A 15771-nucleotide genomic window follows, 5' to 3' on the forward strand; every position below is an offset into this window, starting at 1 on the left:
GATATCTACCTACCTACCTGCATAGTGTAGAGATTGATCTAAGATAATCAATCTGAATTTCTAACTAAAATAGACTCGTGTTCTGAAGAATTTCTTTTTTTTCTGCGCGAATTTTCTATTGATATCTAACGACAAGAGACTTAAAAAAATTCATATATCACACGGTCGATATTTAAAAGTATGAAAACACAAGTTACTTGTTCTTCTCCAGATATTTCCAAGACGTAAAATAAGCAATGTCATATAATACAAAAAAAGAAACATAATCGACGTATCGGAAAATCGATAAGACGGTAGATTGTTAAAAAACAAAAAAAACTTGTCGAGACTTAAAGCACGAAAGGAGTGCGCTTACGATTGATTTTTTTTTTTTTTTTTTTTCGAGAAAAGTTAGCAATCTTAAATACAAGTGTTTCGTAGAAGCGACACACGAAGCTGGAAATGAAGATTAAGCAAATATATACTTGGGAATGCACTCACCCTAATGCACCTTCTCGAACTCCCTGCTGCTCATTCCTTCCCTGCCAACTTTGCTCCCACCTGAAAACACACGTTGCGCGCGTGTTATAACCGCGTCCGAAGGAAATAATACACTTAACCATTACAAAACCGCGTGACCCTATGCCCGACCTCACACGAGATCTCACCACAACAATATAACGCCGTCAGTTTCAACAAATCCATTTTTTGACGTTTCGGATATATTTTTGCACGTTAAAGATCTCATGTGTAAATTTCAATTCTTTACTTGCAAATGCGCATTTCTTAATGAGATAAAAAAATCTAGTTGTTTTTTTTTTTTTTTTTTTTTAATCACTCGGCATGTTGCAATCGCGGAAATTTTGAACGCAAAGAATTGACGTGTTCGCGTTAAACAACACACAGAGACTTCGCGCTTCGACACGCTTGTGAATAACGATACATATTTATACGCAGAAACCCACGGAAATGTACACCTACGCATTTTGCAATCAAAACAATTGAGTATTCTGTATTCGTCTTTATTCTCGCGCGCTGTGTTTTTGCAATCAGAAATATCGCGTTTTCAATAACGTAAAAATATAATCGTCACGTATATATATTTTACATTTTTTTATTACCTTTCGACTATTTTCGGACAAATGCTACTTGAAACCGTTCGAGAGATTAACATTTCGAATTCAGTTTGTAATAATAATCACGTTTCGGAATTTGAAATACAATCGCGAAATTCGATAGCTCTTCGTGTGGCTCGGCAATTAATCGCAATGCCGAGTCGTATCAGCGGAAGTTTTGAAGCGATTCAATCTGATATGAACACGCGATTAACACTTTCACGTCCGAGTCCCGGCTACAAATGTGTGTTTGTTCCGCGAGCAAACTTCGGCAAAACGCAGAAGCGCGAAAGGGTTAAGTCAAATCACCGTGCACCCAGCAATTCGCTCGATTATTAAACACACCCGCGAATTTGTCGATACTTTATTAAATATCTCGCGTCCTGTCGTTCGGTGCAACGACCTCCGCCGAAAGGCGGCGCCATTGCGCGCGCGCCGAAATTTGCGCGCGTACCCGTAAAGCGCGCCACAGAAAGCAAAACAAACCAGCGAAGTTGTCGCCGACGATCGACACACGAGGGTTTCTATGAAAAAACCCGATCACATGAGCAATCGCAACCTCTCTCAAAAATTCACGAAGAACCGGGATCGCTCTGACGACTCGTCGCGTTGTAACGTTTCGATTTTCAATCGCGGTAATTCTCCGAATTCCACCGGGGGGAACCGACCGTTGCAACGAAATTTAGGTTAGCGTCATCGGGGATCGCAAGGGCGCCTCGACGTTTTTCGATCGTTTCGTTGTTTCGTGAAATCGTTCGCGCGCGAACCTCGTCTCGGGGAAATACCTTGTGAAACGCGTCACACAGAAGTCAACGGACAATCATTATCGGCTATCGCGAGGGACGGCAGTCAAGGTTAAGTATGTCGATTCGCAAGGACTGTTATGGTAGAACGTCGGAATCCGCGCGCGCGAACAGCGACGCGCGTTTAGAAATAGATTACCCGAACGTTGACGTTCTCGCCTTCGAGGAGCGTCCCGCGTATAGTGTTCCGACTGGATGAGCGGCGAACATCCGTGATAAAAACGGAAAATTCACTTGGTTTTTTATACTCACTTTTCCTTGCTCCGCCACGAACCGCCACTCAGCTGTAGCACGTGCTGTCACTACAGGTGCACGATCACGCTCCGCCGTCATCTTGCGACGCGCCTGCGAAACTTTGACGCGCGCGCGCCGTTGATAATGTCGTGCTCGCCGATAACGACATTATTCGTATCCGACGATAAAGTTGTTTCGTGTGCTCGTGCGATAATCGTAATATTCAAATGTATTCTCGACTCGAGACTACACACTACACACACGTGCGTGAAAATATAAAATTAATTTACAGCATAAAACACAAATGTATTTGTTTCAATGTCCTATTTCAAGTTCTAGAAAGAAAATTTTATATTGTTAAACATTTTGCAGTTTTTATAAAAAATGTTTAACGAAGCGTTAAAATTTAACGGAGTCGATCTATCGTGACGCTGTCTCGTAATTAACACAGTTAGACAATTGTACATCAAATGGTTTTTTAATTGCACAATGTTTCGTAAATCTTTTATTTGTTACTGGTTTTTTAAACATGGTAGAGCGCGCGTAAAACACGCTCTTTTAAGCCATTCGCGCATTGATCGCTTTTATTTGGTTTCTATGTCAACCACCGGTACTGTGTAAAGCTTCCAGTCATTAAATTATACTGCAGTTTCTCGACGGGATTCTATTCATATATATCGAGAGAATCGTTTTTTTTTCGCTCTACTTGTGTTTAAATTATTTCACCATTTCTTCGCCTTACGATGGTGCAAAAGAAGATGCATCAGCCGGAAATGCGTGCAACGTATCTTTTCAAACCCGGACAAACGTTCGAAAATACAAAAGTGAGTAATTTAATGATTTTTTTTATTGTTCAAAAAACTTTTGTCGAAAAACATGCATGGAGAAAAATTAAATATTTCTCGCGTCTCAATTACCACCGAAAGTTTGGACGCGCTCTCTTTTCAGCCGTCCGAAAGAACTCGGGCGTTAATAATGCCGAGAAGCACTTATCAACGGTTTGTGGATTGTGTCACGGAAGAGGATCGAATGGCGGCACAACAAGAACAGCAAGCTGCGAAACTTGCGGCGCTGAAAAAAGCGACTTATGAAAAAAGTAAAACGTGGGATACCAAAATAGAAGTAAGTTTCTGTTCCGTTTTTAACGTATTAAAAAAAAAGAAAAAAACATATAATTACAATTTTCTATTCCATTAAATAAGATAATTTTTGTGCAACACGTTTTCAAAGAATTTGTGTTCTATTTCTAATTAATAATAAAAATTAACGAGCAAACTCGCGATAAAATACAGAATATAAAGGCGAGAAAAATGAAAGAGCTGTTATCAAAGAAGCGTAAGGATGAGGAGGAAAGAGAGGTGTTCGTGAAAGAAATGGCGAAGAAGAAAGCGACGGAGCGTGCAGAGGTGGTGCAGCAAGCGCGGAAGTTGCTCCTGGAGAAGAAACCGTTGTGTCGGCGAATTAATCGCGCTCTTCTCGTCTCCGAGGTATTTTCTTCATGAGAAAATCGTTCGTGTAATTCCTGAATCAGACTCGTCGTTAATTAAACTCAAACTAGTACTCTTCCTTGTGATTTCATCAGTGTCTACGTGAACTCGACGCGCAAGTATCGCTCCAGAAGACTATTAGAGCGATGGACAAAGAACTGGATGCGGAATACGCTAATTCGATTAAAGCGAACGTCGCGCAATACGAGGAGCAGAAAAAGCAAGAAGCGGATGAGCAAGCGAGAAAGATCAGAGATTACGGAATGGAACTAAAAAAACGGTGAATATAGATTTTTTTAAATAAAAATATTAATATGAAAAAAAATACAAAAATATGAGAGAACGAGATTATGCAAAAATGTTTGACCGAGAGAAAGTTCAAGTGTTAGTATATTTGCTTCGGATGGCGAGATGTGTATCGTTTCGAAAGTAAAAATCATTCGAAGCGAATGTGCTAATTAGTTCGTTAATCATAAATCAGAATCGATGAGAACGAAGAGGACAAGAAACAGAAAGCCACGGAAGAACTGAAGGCTGAAAAACAGGAACAGAGATATATGGCTCGAGACATGCAACTGATGAGGGAAAAAGAAATGCAAGACGTATGTGGTGTCTAATAATTGCAAAACATACACTTTATCACGAAGAATAAGTAATTTCAGATTTTCCGTTCATAGATATTAAGTAAAAAGAAGAAACTCCAGAAGTTTTTCAAAGAAGCAATAGAAGAGAAGAAACGATTCGAACTAGAACTGCAGCGTGAGGAGGAGCTTGAGGATCGAGTGATACAGGTTTATCGAAAAACTAAAGACCGAATAGAGAATCTTCACAAATCGTTAAAGCTGAAGGAAAAAGAGGAGAGAAAGCAGCGAGAGCAGATTACAAGTTGGGTCGCTTTTATAAAAATAATTGCTAGATAGAATTCACGTAGACGACTACTAATTGATTTTTTTTAGTGAAAGAATATAACAATAGAATAATTGAACGCGCTAATGATCGAGAGAAACAGGAGCAAAAGATGATCGAGAAAGCTGTGGAAGAGAAAGAAGCGACCGAGGCGGAAAAGCGAAAAGCGCGAGAGGAACGAGAAAAAACAATGCGCGCCCTTATGGATGAGTTCAAGCTTCAAGATGCGGCTGTAAGAGAGGAACGAAAACAGAAGGAGAAGATTTTGAAGGACTGGGAGATGATGCAGAGATTTAAAAGAGACGAGTATAACAAACAAACCGATTTGGACGAGCGCAAGCAGCAGTGGCAACAAAAGTTGAAATACAGAGACGAATTACGAAAAATTGCTGTAAGATTTGTTTTTTTTTTTTAATTTAGACGAATAATAGAAGCTAGATTATTTGTTATTTTTAAATACGTATTTTAATATCACATCAGGAGGAAAAGCAACTAGAAAAGAAGCACGAGGAAAACGTTCTCGAAGCTGAAGCCACGAATTTGAAAGCCGCGATTGAAAGAACGAATCAGAGGATCTTACAATATGGCGACGAAGTTTTGCAAGAATCGAAATGTGTGAGACCGCTTTATCCGATTGTCAGAGCCATAGAGGTAAGCGCGCAATATTTGTTGCGTGAAAATAAATCTATAAAAAAAATCATTTTTGATTTGTAGGAATGCAAAAAAGAAATGGGTTTAATCCCGCCGAAGAAAATCGAAGAAAAAGTGACACCGAAGAAAAAATACAGAAACCGTCGTGTTTGCAGGAAGTCTGTTCCAGCCGAAAAAATATATTATTTCCAGTAACTACTGTGTTCGTGCGCACGCGCGCGCAATAAACAAAAATAACGTGTATCTCGCATGTTTGCATATTATTATCACGCGATTCACGCGCTTCGTCCGCTTACTTACAGTGTCATTCGATCGAATCATTCGCGCACTCACGTGTCGCACGCGATCGAACTTCCGCGTGACTCAATTGCGTAGCGACTTTATTGCGCGGATATCGATAACGACAAAACTGTGCACACTTTTAGCTACTCTCGCGAAAGTTTAAATACTCTCACGATCATTTCTCGCGCCCAAAGTGCTCATTACGCGTCAAAATTCTCGTTTCTCAACGAAACGACTAAATAAGTTGTCTTAAAAACAGGTTTCTCGAGAAACACGGCTTCGTTTTATATCTTCGTTATCGCGTGCACGTTCAATTAACAAGATGCGTAAATTGTCATTAAGAGAGATTTTATCTTTTTATGAGATTATTTCAGTGTAAACATATACATTTAATGCTGACATATAAAAACAATTATAAAACTAAAAATAATGTCTTTCTCGTGTAATACAAAATATGTACTTGTTGAAAATCCTGTTCTGGCGTAACAAGTATAAATCTTCAATAAAGTGTGACAAGCTCGCGATCTTTGGTAATTTCATTAATCGATATGTGATGCAAATTGCACTCGCAAAAATCGATTATTAAAAATGTCGCATTTGCGCGATATGTTATAAAACGCAGCTTTCTAGTATATTTCCAAAAGTATATATATATATATATATACATATATACCTTACTCGAAAGTTTTTATACGTATATAGTTTAACAAGAGATACTTGATATGTACGAGATGTTATTTTGCAAATTTCGAAGTTATTTACTTTGATGTATTCGTAAAGATACGAATCTTCTCTTTCGGAAAAAATGTCGAAAAAAGAGCCGAAAGATGACAAACCGAAGCCGAAGAAGACCATACCGCCGTCGGTCAATTTTTTACTGGGTGGACTTTCCGGGTAATTTTCTAACAGAATATTTTTTTTTGTCCCGCTAAGAAATAAAAACACAAGTATCCGTTGTGTCCATCTCAGAATGGCGGCAACCTGCGTGGTCCATCCGATGGACGTGATCAAGAATAGAATGCAGGTGCACAAGGGCAAGGCATCGATCGTAGAAGTGATCGGCAACACGTTCGCGAAAGAGGGTATTATCGCGTTTTATAACGGCCTGACAGCCGGTCTTCTGAGACAGGCCGTGTACACGACTGTGAGACTCGGGATTTACAATCAATTGCAAGATGTTTGGAGGTAAACCATATCTGAAAAATATTTGTGGGAGAGATTATATAATATCTTCAATCACATCTTTACAATACTCATTGAACAAATGTAGCAATTTTGAAAAACGATTGTTTGATGTGCATTTAGACAAAAACATACTGGTCGTCCTGGTTTCGGTGTTCTAGCTCTTATGGCTGGAACTGCTGGTGCCGCGGGAGCTTTTGTCGGTACACCAACCGAAGTTGCACTCGTAAGAATGGCAACTGACGGTAGCTTACCAGTAGGTAATAATATAAAATTAAAATATTAAAATTTTCATTAATATGTGAAAAATGTCACGATTGTTTAAAAATGTCTGTAACATATATAAATAAATATGACGAGTGTGTATAAATGTGTATATAAATACACATCCTAATATTTACGAGTTGATCTCTTGATCATTACTTCAGAGCAACGAAGGAACTATAAAAACGTGATCGATGCGTTCACCAGAATTGCCAGAGAAGAGGGCATGTTTGCTCTTTGGAGAGGAGGCGTTGCTACGGTAGGACGAGCTGTTGTCGTTAACATTTCGCAACTGGCAAGTTACACTCAAGTGAAGAATTTGATAAAAGCGCAAAGTACGTTTGACTTTTTCAAATACACGTCTGACGTAAATCAAACAAATCTCACGTTTAGTTTTGAACATTTTGATTATTTATTTACGCCTTTTTTATTATTCAAAAAAAATATTTTTCAAAAAAAAAAACGTATAATTTTTCTCGCAGCGGACATAAAAGAGGGTTTAGGTTTGCACTTCTATGCGTCAATGATATCAGGATTCCTCACTGCTTTCAATTCCATGCCCTTTGACATCGCCAAGACCAGGTTTATTATTCACGTAGAACTCTAAATAATGTGATTTTTCTTCGAAACTATCTGGTGAGATTGTTATCGCACACACGTGTAACTGTTCGCAGAATACAAACTTTAAAAGGCGCTGGTAAACCTCCCGGTATGGTCGGAGTAATAACGTCGATAGCAAAGAACGAGGGAGTAGGAGCGCTCTGGAAAGGTTTCTGGCCGACTTACTGCAGAATAGGCCCGCACACGGTGCTGACTCTCATTATCAACGAGCAATTAATGAATTTATACAGAACATATTCGCAGGATTAAAGAAAAGTGTCTAAATAAACATGTTCACGTGTTGTTACGTAAATGCGTCACTTAAAAAACTGTACACAAAAATCATACGAAAATTATACATTTAAAATTAAACTTTTGAAAGTTTACTACGTGTCGACTTAATCAAATAGTTGCGAGCGTCCATGATTAAAGTAGATAAATTTTATTATCACGACGCCGGAAAGAGTATGAAATACAGTTGGTACAATTGATCGAGGCACACCATGGTGATCACTGTGTTAGGCGCTGCTCTTGAATAATACGGAAGAAATCCGCGCCACAACGACAACGCGCCCTCCGTCTTGACGATATTGCGCATCATACCCGCGAGACTCAATGATTTCTTGGAATCTCTTAGATTTTGAATTCTGTAAGAACAAACGCAAAAGATAGACTTTGATCGAGACATTTTCTTGAGGGGATTTACTTCTACCTAGTTTTCGCGGTGTCTATTGGAATCGAAACGAAGGACGTGACCACACTGGATATCATGGCCGCGGCAAATTGTAGCAGCATATCATTTTTAATGTATCCTATATTAATGTATTAAAAATAGATTAAATTTGTACTTTATTACACAATATTTTAGTTATCGTATAACGATCGTTTGATTAATAATAACCTCTGTCTTCCAGAAGCATCTTCAATCTGGTGTATGTACCTAATTGCGCACCGTTAACGATCGCCGCTCTGCCCATCGTGGGCAACGCTCCTCTCCACAATTTGAAAAATCCTTCGTTTTTCCATATGTCGATTATACCGTTAAGAGCGTTCTTGTAATTCCGTCGCTTTTCTACACGTAAAAGCAAATTTCCGCGAGAGAGCATGTAATATAATTTTAGAGGATATAAAATAAACAAACCACTCTGTATACCTGGTGGCAAGTATATGTCGGCCACCATGCGAATCATTACTATGTCTGTGGGGGTACCAACGAAGGAACCCATCACACCGGCAGTCATCCCCAGTCCAAACATCGTCGCGTAATTCAAACGGCCGAAGTGACGTCTGGTGATAAAGATTCAAGTTAATATTTACACAACATACAGAACGTTGCTTTTCACGATGTGTTCGCGTATAATTTGAGTAATTGCCATTACTCCCCGACATCCAGAAGGGTCATGTAAATTCCGAGTCTGCTGGTGGTGTAAGTCATTTGACGGAGAAGGCCGCCGCTCAAACCGGTATAAAAACCACCGATTCCGTTCTTCTTGTGTATTCGTAATATAGCTTTGCGCAAAGAACTTCGCGACACTTGCATGCATATTTTAAGAACGTCCATGGGATGCGTCACGGTCTGCGCTATCACTCTGCGATTGATGATAAGAAACAAAAAATCTCGCTGTCAATGTTTCAACCAGAATAAATTCTCGAAAAATTTACGCGACAAGTAAAAGAATGAATCTTGTTACATTGTAATTGTAAAATGAAAAATTGGGACGAGAAATTTTGTTTTACCCCGATATGCCGCCTATCATGAACTTGGCGAACGTTGGCACTTTGGCGTTTGCGGTCGACGCCGACATTGATGCATCCTTCTTTTTTCATGCTAAGCCAAGATATCTTGTAACGCACGAATCATAATAAATTTTTTAACCTCCCACAGCAGATTTACATTTCTCCCCTGTGAATGTAGGTATATGCGAGATAGCACATGCAAAACACACATCGAGTATATACTACGACATTTTGAAAATTAGAAGTTATGTGTTTCGCAAAATTACGTAAAAGTATATTTTAATTCACTCTGTTTTTGTTTTTAACGTATTTTTTATATACACATCGAATGCAACTTGAAAATAGAAAAGATATAAAAAAAAAATCCAACAATTCATAATTATTATAAGAAAAATCATTTTACGTTTTTCTCAAGAGCTCAACGATTTGATTGCGCGCGTAGATGACTTGAATTGTGTGTTTGAGTTACCCGAACATTTCTTTAATACAACGGTCGATACAACAAAATTAAATTCTTCAGTGACCGACCGGTGCGGATACGTCAGCTGGTGCCCCAGTGTGGAGCTTTTCTCTCTGTTATGAGTTATGTACGAGAGTCAACTGATTTGTAATATTTGTAATTTTGTAAGTGCCGCTTTATTTTAGCGCTTTGAAGAGCGAAATGCCGCCCGAACTGATGAAAAATCGCGACTGGAAAGCACCGTCGGAATAAACGATTTCGCGAAATTGTCGACACATCGAGTGACGTGCGGAGGTTATTTCGCTCGTGTTCGATGTCTGTCACGACGTTTACGCTTACGTGTCGGCGAGATAATGTCCCATTGTAGCAATGGAAACACAACGTACCGATTGCGTTTGTGCACATAACGAACGCCGGTAGAATATTCGCGATTGATCGCGCGCAATTATTCGCGGCGATTAGCTCGCGCCGAGCTACTGTCAAACTGGAACTGTCAGCGTATGATCTTTGATGGCTGGACTATTTTTTAAAAACAGAGAAAAGATCTTGGGTGTTTACGTTGTCATTCGCGATGTAAAAACATTAAATCAGCACGATGTCTATTTAGTTTTTTTTTTTTTTTTTACGGTATAATAATGTTCCCGTTATTATTTTGTGCATATATAAATAAATGTTATTCTGGTTTGAGAAAATAAAAAACAAAACTATGTCAGATGTTGAGTCTCGTTTTTCTCTTGTACTTTTAGAAGATTAATAAAGACAATGGGTACGACGCCGAGTCGCTATGAAGATCTCTCCAAGAATGCGCATTTGGAGAAGTTTTGCGGCAAGCAAAGCATACTTGCAAACGACCCATTCTGGGACATGTTTCTGTCTTATCACATGCGACCACCCATCACGAGAAACGATCAAATAGAATTGGATTCCCGGTTAGACGTATCCTGTCAACAATTACTTGGAAACAATTTGGCCACTGGTAATTTTGGTACCTTGATACAAGTAGCTCTCATGCGTATCAATGATCTCCTTGCACCTGTTCAGAATCAGAAGTAAGTTTTGCTTTTCTTACTTTTTAGTTACATTATATAATTATAGATTTAATATAGTTTTAAATTTTGGTAATAAAAATGTTTTTATGCGGCTGAAAAAAAAGATGAAGGATTAGAAACATTTATGTGTATTGTATTTACAGTATAATATCGGCATGGCAAACGTACAATGCGCTGTTTGCCGTGAGATGTATTTTGAAATACCTCATCGAGACTGTCGGTGAGGAACAAATGCTAAAGCACATAGAAGCGCCGCAAACGACCGCAGCCAATGAGGCAATGTCTTCTTTTAGACTGGAAGAATTTTTTGAAGCATTGATAGAACTCATTACGGACGTACCTTTGTGGTGAGAGCAAGATTGTTGCATTTGGATACGCGAACTTTCCAATACTTTTAATACAATATTAATAAATATATATTATATGCTTTTGCAGCGATTTTACATACGTGGTCCATTTGGAGGCGATTAATTGTTTATTGGTGTTGCTCTCGGTGCAGTTGTTTTCTCAGACTGCGGCCGAGTACAGTGCCGTGTACAGGATAGCGATGCACGCGCATTCGAGTCGGCACGCGCCTGCCGTTGTATGCACATTGTTGCACAATTTTATTCAGCAGGAGCACGCTCCTCCGGGATTGCTGACGCAACAACCCGGTGGTAGCATTGTATTTAGTATCGCTGGTAAATATATGACAGTATCACAACTTGCCGGACGATCTGTTTACACGTAGGCGTTAATACGAAGCCGTTGTTTTTCAGCTGGATTGTGGAACGTGATAAGAATGGGGATAGGCAGCGGTTCGAAAAATATACAGATCGCGCATAACGGCGCTGCCGAGGACGAAGAGAAAAAGCGCGATATGGAAACTCCGCTCGCTAGTCAATCTTTATTACTTCTGTTAGTTCTGACGAATCATTGTACCGCTACGCAAAATCCGTACAGAAACGCGCTTTTCTCCTTTATAGACATGGAAGGTGAACATAGCAGGTTTTCGTAACGATTGATGTCGTGATGTGTGTTGTAAATAATTTTTTTGTTTTTTTCTTATAGAAAGTGTCCCGCCAGCAAGAGCGTCCGAAATTTTTAAAATTAATTTGAACAAATTATATAACACTATTTGTAAAATACCAAACACAGACGAAGTCACGCTTTTGCTATACATGCTGTTACACAGGAATTCAAGTGTGAAGCGGGACATAATGAGAAGAAACGACATACAATTATTGGCAAGTGATCGCAAAGCATACAGTTTTTTTTTTTTGCAATCATGTCTATAAATTTATTGTTCTCACATTTGAAATATTTGCAGGTAACTCCGATATTACAAATATTATATTATGCGCCGAATAACACGTCGCATCACATTTATATGTCCCTCATCATTCTCTTAATTTTAAGTGAGGATGAAATGTTTAACAAACGGATACATAAAATTGTGAGTATTGCAACAATACAAATAATGCTGTAATGATTTTGATACCAAGTAGTTCTTACATAAGTTATGATTTTTTTTTCAAGATGCTTAAAGGAGTAACGTGGTATACCGAGAGGTCCATAAGCGAAATATCGTTAGGTGGTCTCTTAATTCTGGTTGTGATCCGCACAATACAATATAATATGTTTAAAATGAGAGTTAGTATTTTTTATCTAATTTATTGTTGCGAATCACTTGCAAGCTCATATTGTTTTTTTTTTTTTACATTATAATTAGGACAAATATCTTCATACAAACTGTCTAGCAGCTTTGGCAAATATGTCCGCTCAGTTCACATCGCTGCATCCGTATGTCAGTCAGAGATTACTAAGTCTGTTCGAAACTTTGGCGAAGAAGCATACGAGATTAGAAGCAAAAATTCGTTCGCAAGCTCAGACAACGACTTCTGACAGTACTTGTATTGTTAACGTTAATGGGAACGCAGTTCCTTCTGAAAATCAATCTGCAAATACAGATTTGGTAAATTACAAGATATCTCGCATATAAAAAACAGCTCGATTTTATTAGAAACAGACTCGTTTATCGAGTGCGATCTATTGTTTCAGATTCAAGATTTAACTATACTGGAAGAGGTTCTCCGAATGGTGCTAGAAATTATAAATAGTTGTTTAACGCATAGGCTCGCGCATAATCCGAATCTAATTTACACTCTTTTGTATAAAAAAGACGTCTTTCAGCCGTTTAGAATGCATCCTGCTTTCCAGGATATCGTGCAGAATATTGATTCTGTAAGTTTCCGCTTTTCAATTCATTAATCAGTATTTTTTTTCCCAATATTTTACATTTTGAAGCGCACAGTAATTTAATCTTTTTCCGTAATGCGAGTGTAGGTTATCAACTTTTTCTCTTATAAATTGGAGCAAAAAGATCAATCCCAAATCGGCGTCAGCCAAGTATTAGCTACCATACAGCAAGGAACTTCAGAGTGGCCGCAGGATCGTTTAAGAGTAAGTGGGAAATTTGTAAGTTCGCGAACCCAAGTTCGGAAAGGTTTCAGATAACATTTTTCGCAATAATCTCTTTAAAATTTTATTTCTGTGCTATTCGTAGAAATTCCCAGAGTTGAAGTTCAAATATGTAGAAGAAGAACAACCGGAGGAGTTTTTCATTCCTTACGTGTGGGGCGTCGTTCGTCAGGCAGCGTTATTGCACTGGAGCGCGGAGAACATAAAATTGTTTTCCTCCAATAACGCTGAGACAACAATCATTGTTTGCTGATACTGAGATGAGGGGTGCATTCTACTATAAATATTCAGAGCGGTGACGTAAAAAAATAACAAACTCGTAAGTTTATAAAAAAAAAAACCTGTGTGGACACAGCAAAGATATAAATAATATTTTCGTTCGAATAGCGAAGGAAGATGGAAATTCGAACAAATTTGTATTATTATATATTCCAACAAAGACAGTACATATAAATATTTGAAGTATTGCACGATATCTTCTCTTTAATCAGAATATTGCAAAACAGAACTTTTCTGACAATTTATCGTGTACTTTTATTACGCAAACAAGAACGAAAATTATATTATGATTACTTATAATTATTTTTAATTTTTTTTCTTTTTTTTTAATTTTCGTGTTTTCACAAGATTAAAGTATAAAATTAGTGTAAAGTACATATTTTATATCTTCGGAAATCGAAGCGTGTATCATCTCATTAGCTTTGGGATATGTTATTTATATATTATTAATGATATAGAAACATTATTACATTATTAATGATATAGAAACCAAAGTCACGAAAACTAAAAATGCACGATGCATAATGGAACTGATTGAAATTATTTTGCATTGAGAATACTACTATATCATATTATAATATATTAGATAGTAATTTTGTTAGTAAAAAAAGAATATATATTTATCAATATTCGCAATATGAAGTTACAATATAGTTACAAGTAATATAATTTACGGATGTCTATATAAACTTGAAGACTAAATTCCTTGCAGTGTCATCTTCCTGCGTCTTAGAAACGATTTTCTCCAAAAAAAAAAAAAAAAAGAAATAACTATATATAAATATATATATATAAATATATATATATATATGTAATTCTGGAACTAATATCACGTACCGTTTTTCGAGGTATTAATGTAGGAACAGAATGCAAGATCGAGGCTTTAGTGAGATATATATCTCATATACATATAGTAGCCTAATCGAAGTAGCATCAAGATATAATTTTGTTTATCACGTGTTCGCTCGTGTACTTGTAAATAATTATCAAAGAGCAAACCGGATAAGTTATATAAATTTCTATCAATCTAATTTAAAACATCATATTATATTTGTATAGTATTGCAACTGTTCGAGCTGTATATGTGCAAATAATAATTTTTATTTAATACATCAAACAATAAACTTCTGATATTTATAAATATTTTGCTTCTCTCTTATTTCCTATCAAACAGCACAAAGTTCATTGAAATGTGAAAAAAAAACACAGAAAGAAATCGCAAGGATAAATATGAAGAGGTACGGAAGAGAGAACAGAAATAATTCAATGCCCATTTTTAATCGGCAGGTCATTTAAAAAATGCATAAATACAAGAATAATCCATCGTGTGTTTGATCTCGTTCAAAGAGAATTCACTTCGGGAGACTGCTTCGCAGTGACCTGCCGGTTACACAATGGGTCGATTCACTCGTCGAATGTACATCTTTATTAAACAAATACAGTTGACGTCTTAATGTTATTTATAATGTCGTTATAGATAATATTTCATTTTTCCTAGCCTGTGCAGCGTGTATATGCGGCCGCGCGTGATCTTGTGTTGTGTATGTGTGTAATAGTTTTATCATACTATTGCTAATACTTCATTTTTTCTTGTTTTGAACGATTCTTCTTTCAGTTTGCAGAGTTAACAAGGTAATTTGACGTTTTCTGTGCGTCGTGGTGCAGACGCGCCGAGTAACTCAGTGTGTCACGTTAAAATTAAAGACTCGATTTAAGTCATAAACATTGCCTTAGCCATACGTCACGTTACGGCTTTAAAACGACTGTGCTTAGCATACAGATAGTATTTTTTTTTCTTGTTTATTTATTTAATCATAATAATTAAATTCCTTAACTGTATACTATATCATTACTTAATCTTATTAGTTAACACACAATCAATCTGCGATGGGAGGGAATTTAGTCGGCACTTAATGAGATATTTCATTACGTGCCCCTAGCTAATCTGTAGTTGATTATTTTTTTTTTTTTTTCACTCATTACACCGTTGCCGTGCAATTTACCACTTGCTTTTTAATTTTCAAAACGTCCGATTGTAATCGTTTTATTATTACGCGCGCCATTTCTTCAAGTTCTCGTCTTTTTAGAGCGAGCTTTATATGTACGAGATGTATATGTACGAGAAATAATAACGAGGTCCCGTGATAATGAAGAAAACGCGGTGTGTACTTCATATTGCACACATGCGTGATGATCTTTTTTACGGCTCGACAGTGCTCTAAGCGCTCAATTCCAATATTAATTCCGGAGGAAGGTACCGGGAAAATAAATCGCTCACGAAAA

The 15771-nt window shown here is 37.5% G+C and overlaps 4 protein-coding genes across 8 annotated transcripts in view; 2 read left to right on the plus strand and 2 right to left on the minus strand.

The window, feature by feature from the left end:
* Nucleotides 1-2217, minus strand: part of LOC109856479 (tubulin polyglutamylase TTLL4-like) — a 130929-nt gene extending 128712 nt beyond the window's left edge. The window contains exons 1-2 of one of the 3 annotated variants that reach the window (XM_020431802.1): nt 2150-2217; nt 481-540 (exon numbers count right to left, since the gene is read on the minus strand). The gene's annotated coding sequence lies outside the window, so the exon portion shown is untranslated. The other 2 variants (XM_020431800.1, XM_020431801.1) reach the window with 2 other exon arrangements.
* Nucleotides 2218-2780: 563 nt separating this feature from the next.
* On the plus strand, nt 2781-5842 carry LOC109856503 (golgin subfamily A member 6-like protein 6). Its single transcript, XM_020431845.1, has 9 exons — nt 2781-2955; nt 3080-3253; nt 3424-3618; nt 3714-3898; nt 4100-4220; nt 4296-4503; nt 4575-4915; nt 5005-5175; nt 5239-5842. Exons 1-9 carry the CDS (start codon nt 2875-2877, stop codon nt 5368-5370), a joined length of 1608 nt encoding a protein of 535 aa, XP_020287434.1. The 5' UTR covers nt 2781-2874; the 3' UTR covers nt 5371-5842.
* Nucleotides 5843-6451: 609 nt separating this feature from the next.
* LOC109856498 (mitochondrial 2-oxoglutarate/malate carrier protein-like) lies at nt 6452-9691 on the minus strand. Its single transcript, XM_020431836.1, has 8 exons — nt 9644-9691; nt 9241-9406; nt 8883-9092; nt 8657-8790; nt 8405-8575; nt 8216-8315; nt 8006-8150; nt 6452-6615 (listed from the first exon to the last, which is right to left on the minus strand). Exons 2-8 carry the CDS (start codon nt 9306-9308, stop codon nt 6553-6555), a joined length of 891 nt encoding a protein of 296 aa, XP_020287425.1. The 5' UTR covers nt 9309-9406; nt 9644-9691; the 3' UTR covers nt 6452-6552.
* Nucleotides 9692-9781: 90 nt separating this feature from the next.
* LOC109856496 (dymeclin) lies at nt 9782-15771 on the plus strand. Of its 3 annotated transcripts, none has more exons than XM_020431833.1 (12): nt 9782-9864; nt 10447-10749; nt 10893-11096; nt 11185-11429; nt 11508-11723; nt 11800-11975; nt 12059-12184; nt 12268-12381; nt 12461-12703; nt 12790-12972; nt 13075-13206; nt 13295-15771. In XM_020431833.1, the coding sequence occupies exons 2-12, from the start codon at nt 10463-10465 to the stop codon at nt 13460-13462; spliced, it is 2094 nt and encodes a 697-aa protein (XP_020287422.1). In that variant the 5' UTR covers nt 9782-9864; nt 10447-10462; the 3' UTR covers nt 13463-15771. The 3 variants fall into 3 exon arrangements, with proteins under 3 accessions (XP_020287422.1, XP_020287424.1, XP_020287423.1); XM_020431835.1 differs by having other exon boundaries at nt 13075-13191; XM_020431834.1 differs by lacking the exon at nt 9782-9864 and adding an exon at nt 9882-10273.

This window comes from Pseudomyrmex gracilis, unplaced genomic scaffold, assembly GCF_002006095.1.
Source record: "Pseudomyrmex gracilis isolate BER0280 unplaced genomic scaffold, ASM200609v1 scaffold_120, whole genome shotgun sequence".
Lineage (NCBI taxonomy): Eukaryota > Metazoa > Arthropoda > Insecta > Hymenoptera > Formicidae > Pseudomyrmex > Pseudomyrmex gracilis.

Bases quoted from the DNA above. Each gene is read 5' to 3' on its own strand.
- LOC109856503 (XM_020431845.1), top strand. From the start codon at position 2,875: ATGGTGCAAAAGAAGATGCATCAGCCGGAAATGCGTGCAACGTATCTT. The intron at 3,254-3,423 runs GTAAGTTTCTGT...GATAAAATACAG, and splicing joins CGTGGGATACCAAAATAGAA to AATATAAAGGCGAGAAAAAT. The intron at 4,504-4,574 runs GTTGGGTCGCTT...GATTTTTTTTAG, and splicing joins GCAGCGAGAGCAGATTACAA to TGAAAGAATATAACAATAGA.
- LOC109856498 (XM_020431836.1), bottom strand. From the start codon at position 9,308: ATGTCGGCGTCGACCGCAAACGCCAAAGTGCCAACGTTCGCCAAGTTC. The intron at 9,093-9,240 runs GTAAAACAAAAT...CATCAATCGCAG, and splicing joins ATGATAGGCGGCATATCGGG to AGTGATAGCGCAGACCGTGA. The intron at 8,791-8,882 runs GTAATGGCAATT...CTTTATCACCAG, and splicing joins ACCCTTCTGGATGTCGGGGA to ACGTCACTTCGGCCGTTTGA.
- LOC109856496 (XM_020431833.1), top strand. From the start codon at position 10,463: ATGGGTACGACGCCGAGTCGCTATGAAGATCTCTCCAAGAATGCGCAT. The intron at 12,185-12,267 runs GTGAGTATTGCA...TTTTTTTTCAAG, and splicing joins ACAAACGGATACATAAAATT to ATGCTTAAAGGAGTAACGTG. The intron at 12,382-12,460 runs GTTAGTATTTTT...CATTATAATTAG, and splicing joins ATAATATGTTTAAAATGAGA to GACAAATATCTTCATACAAA.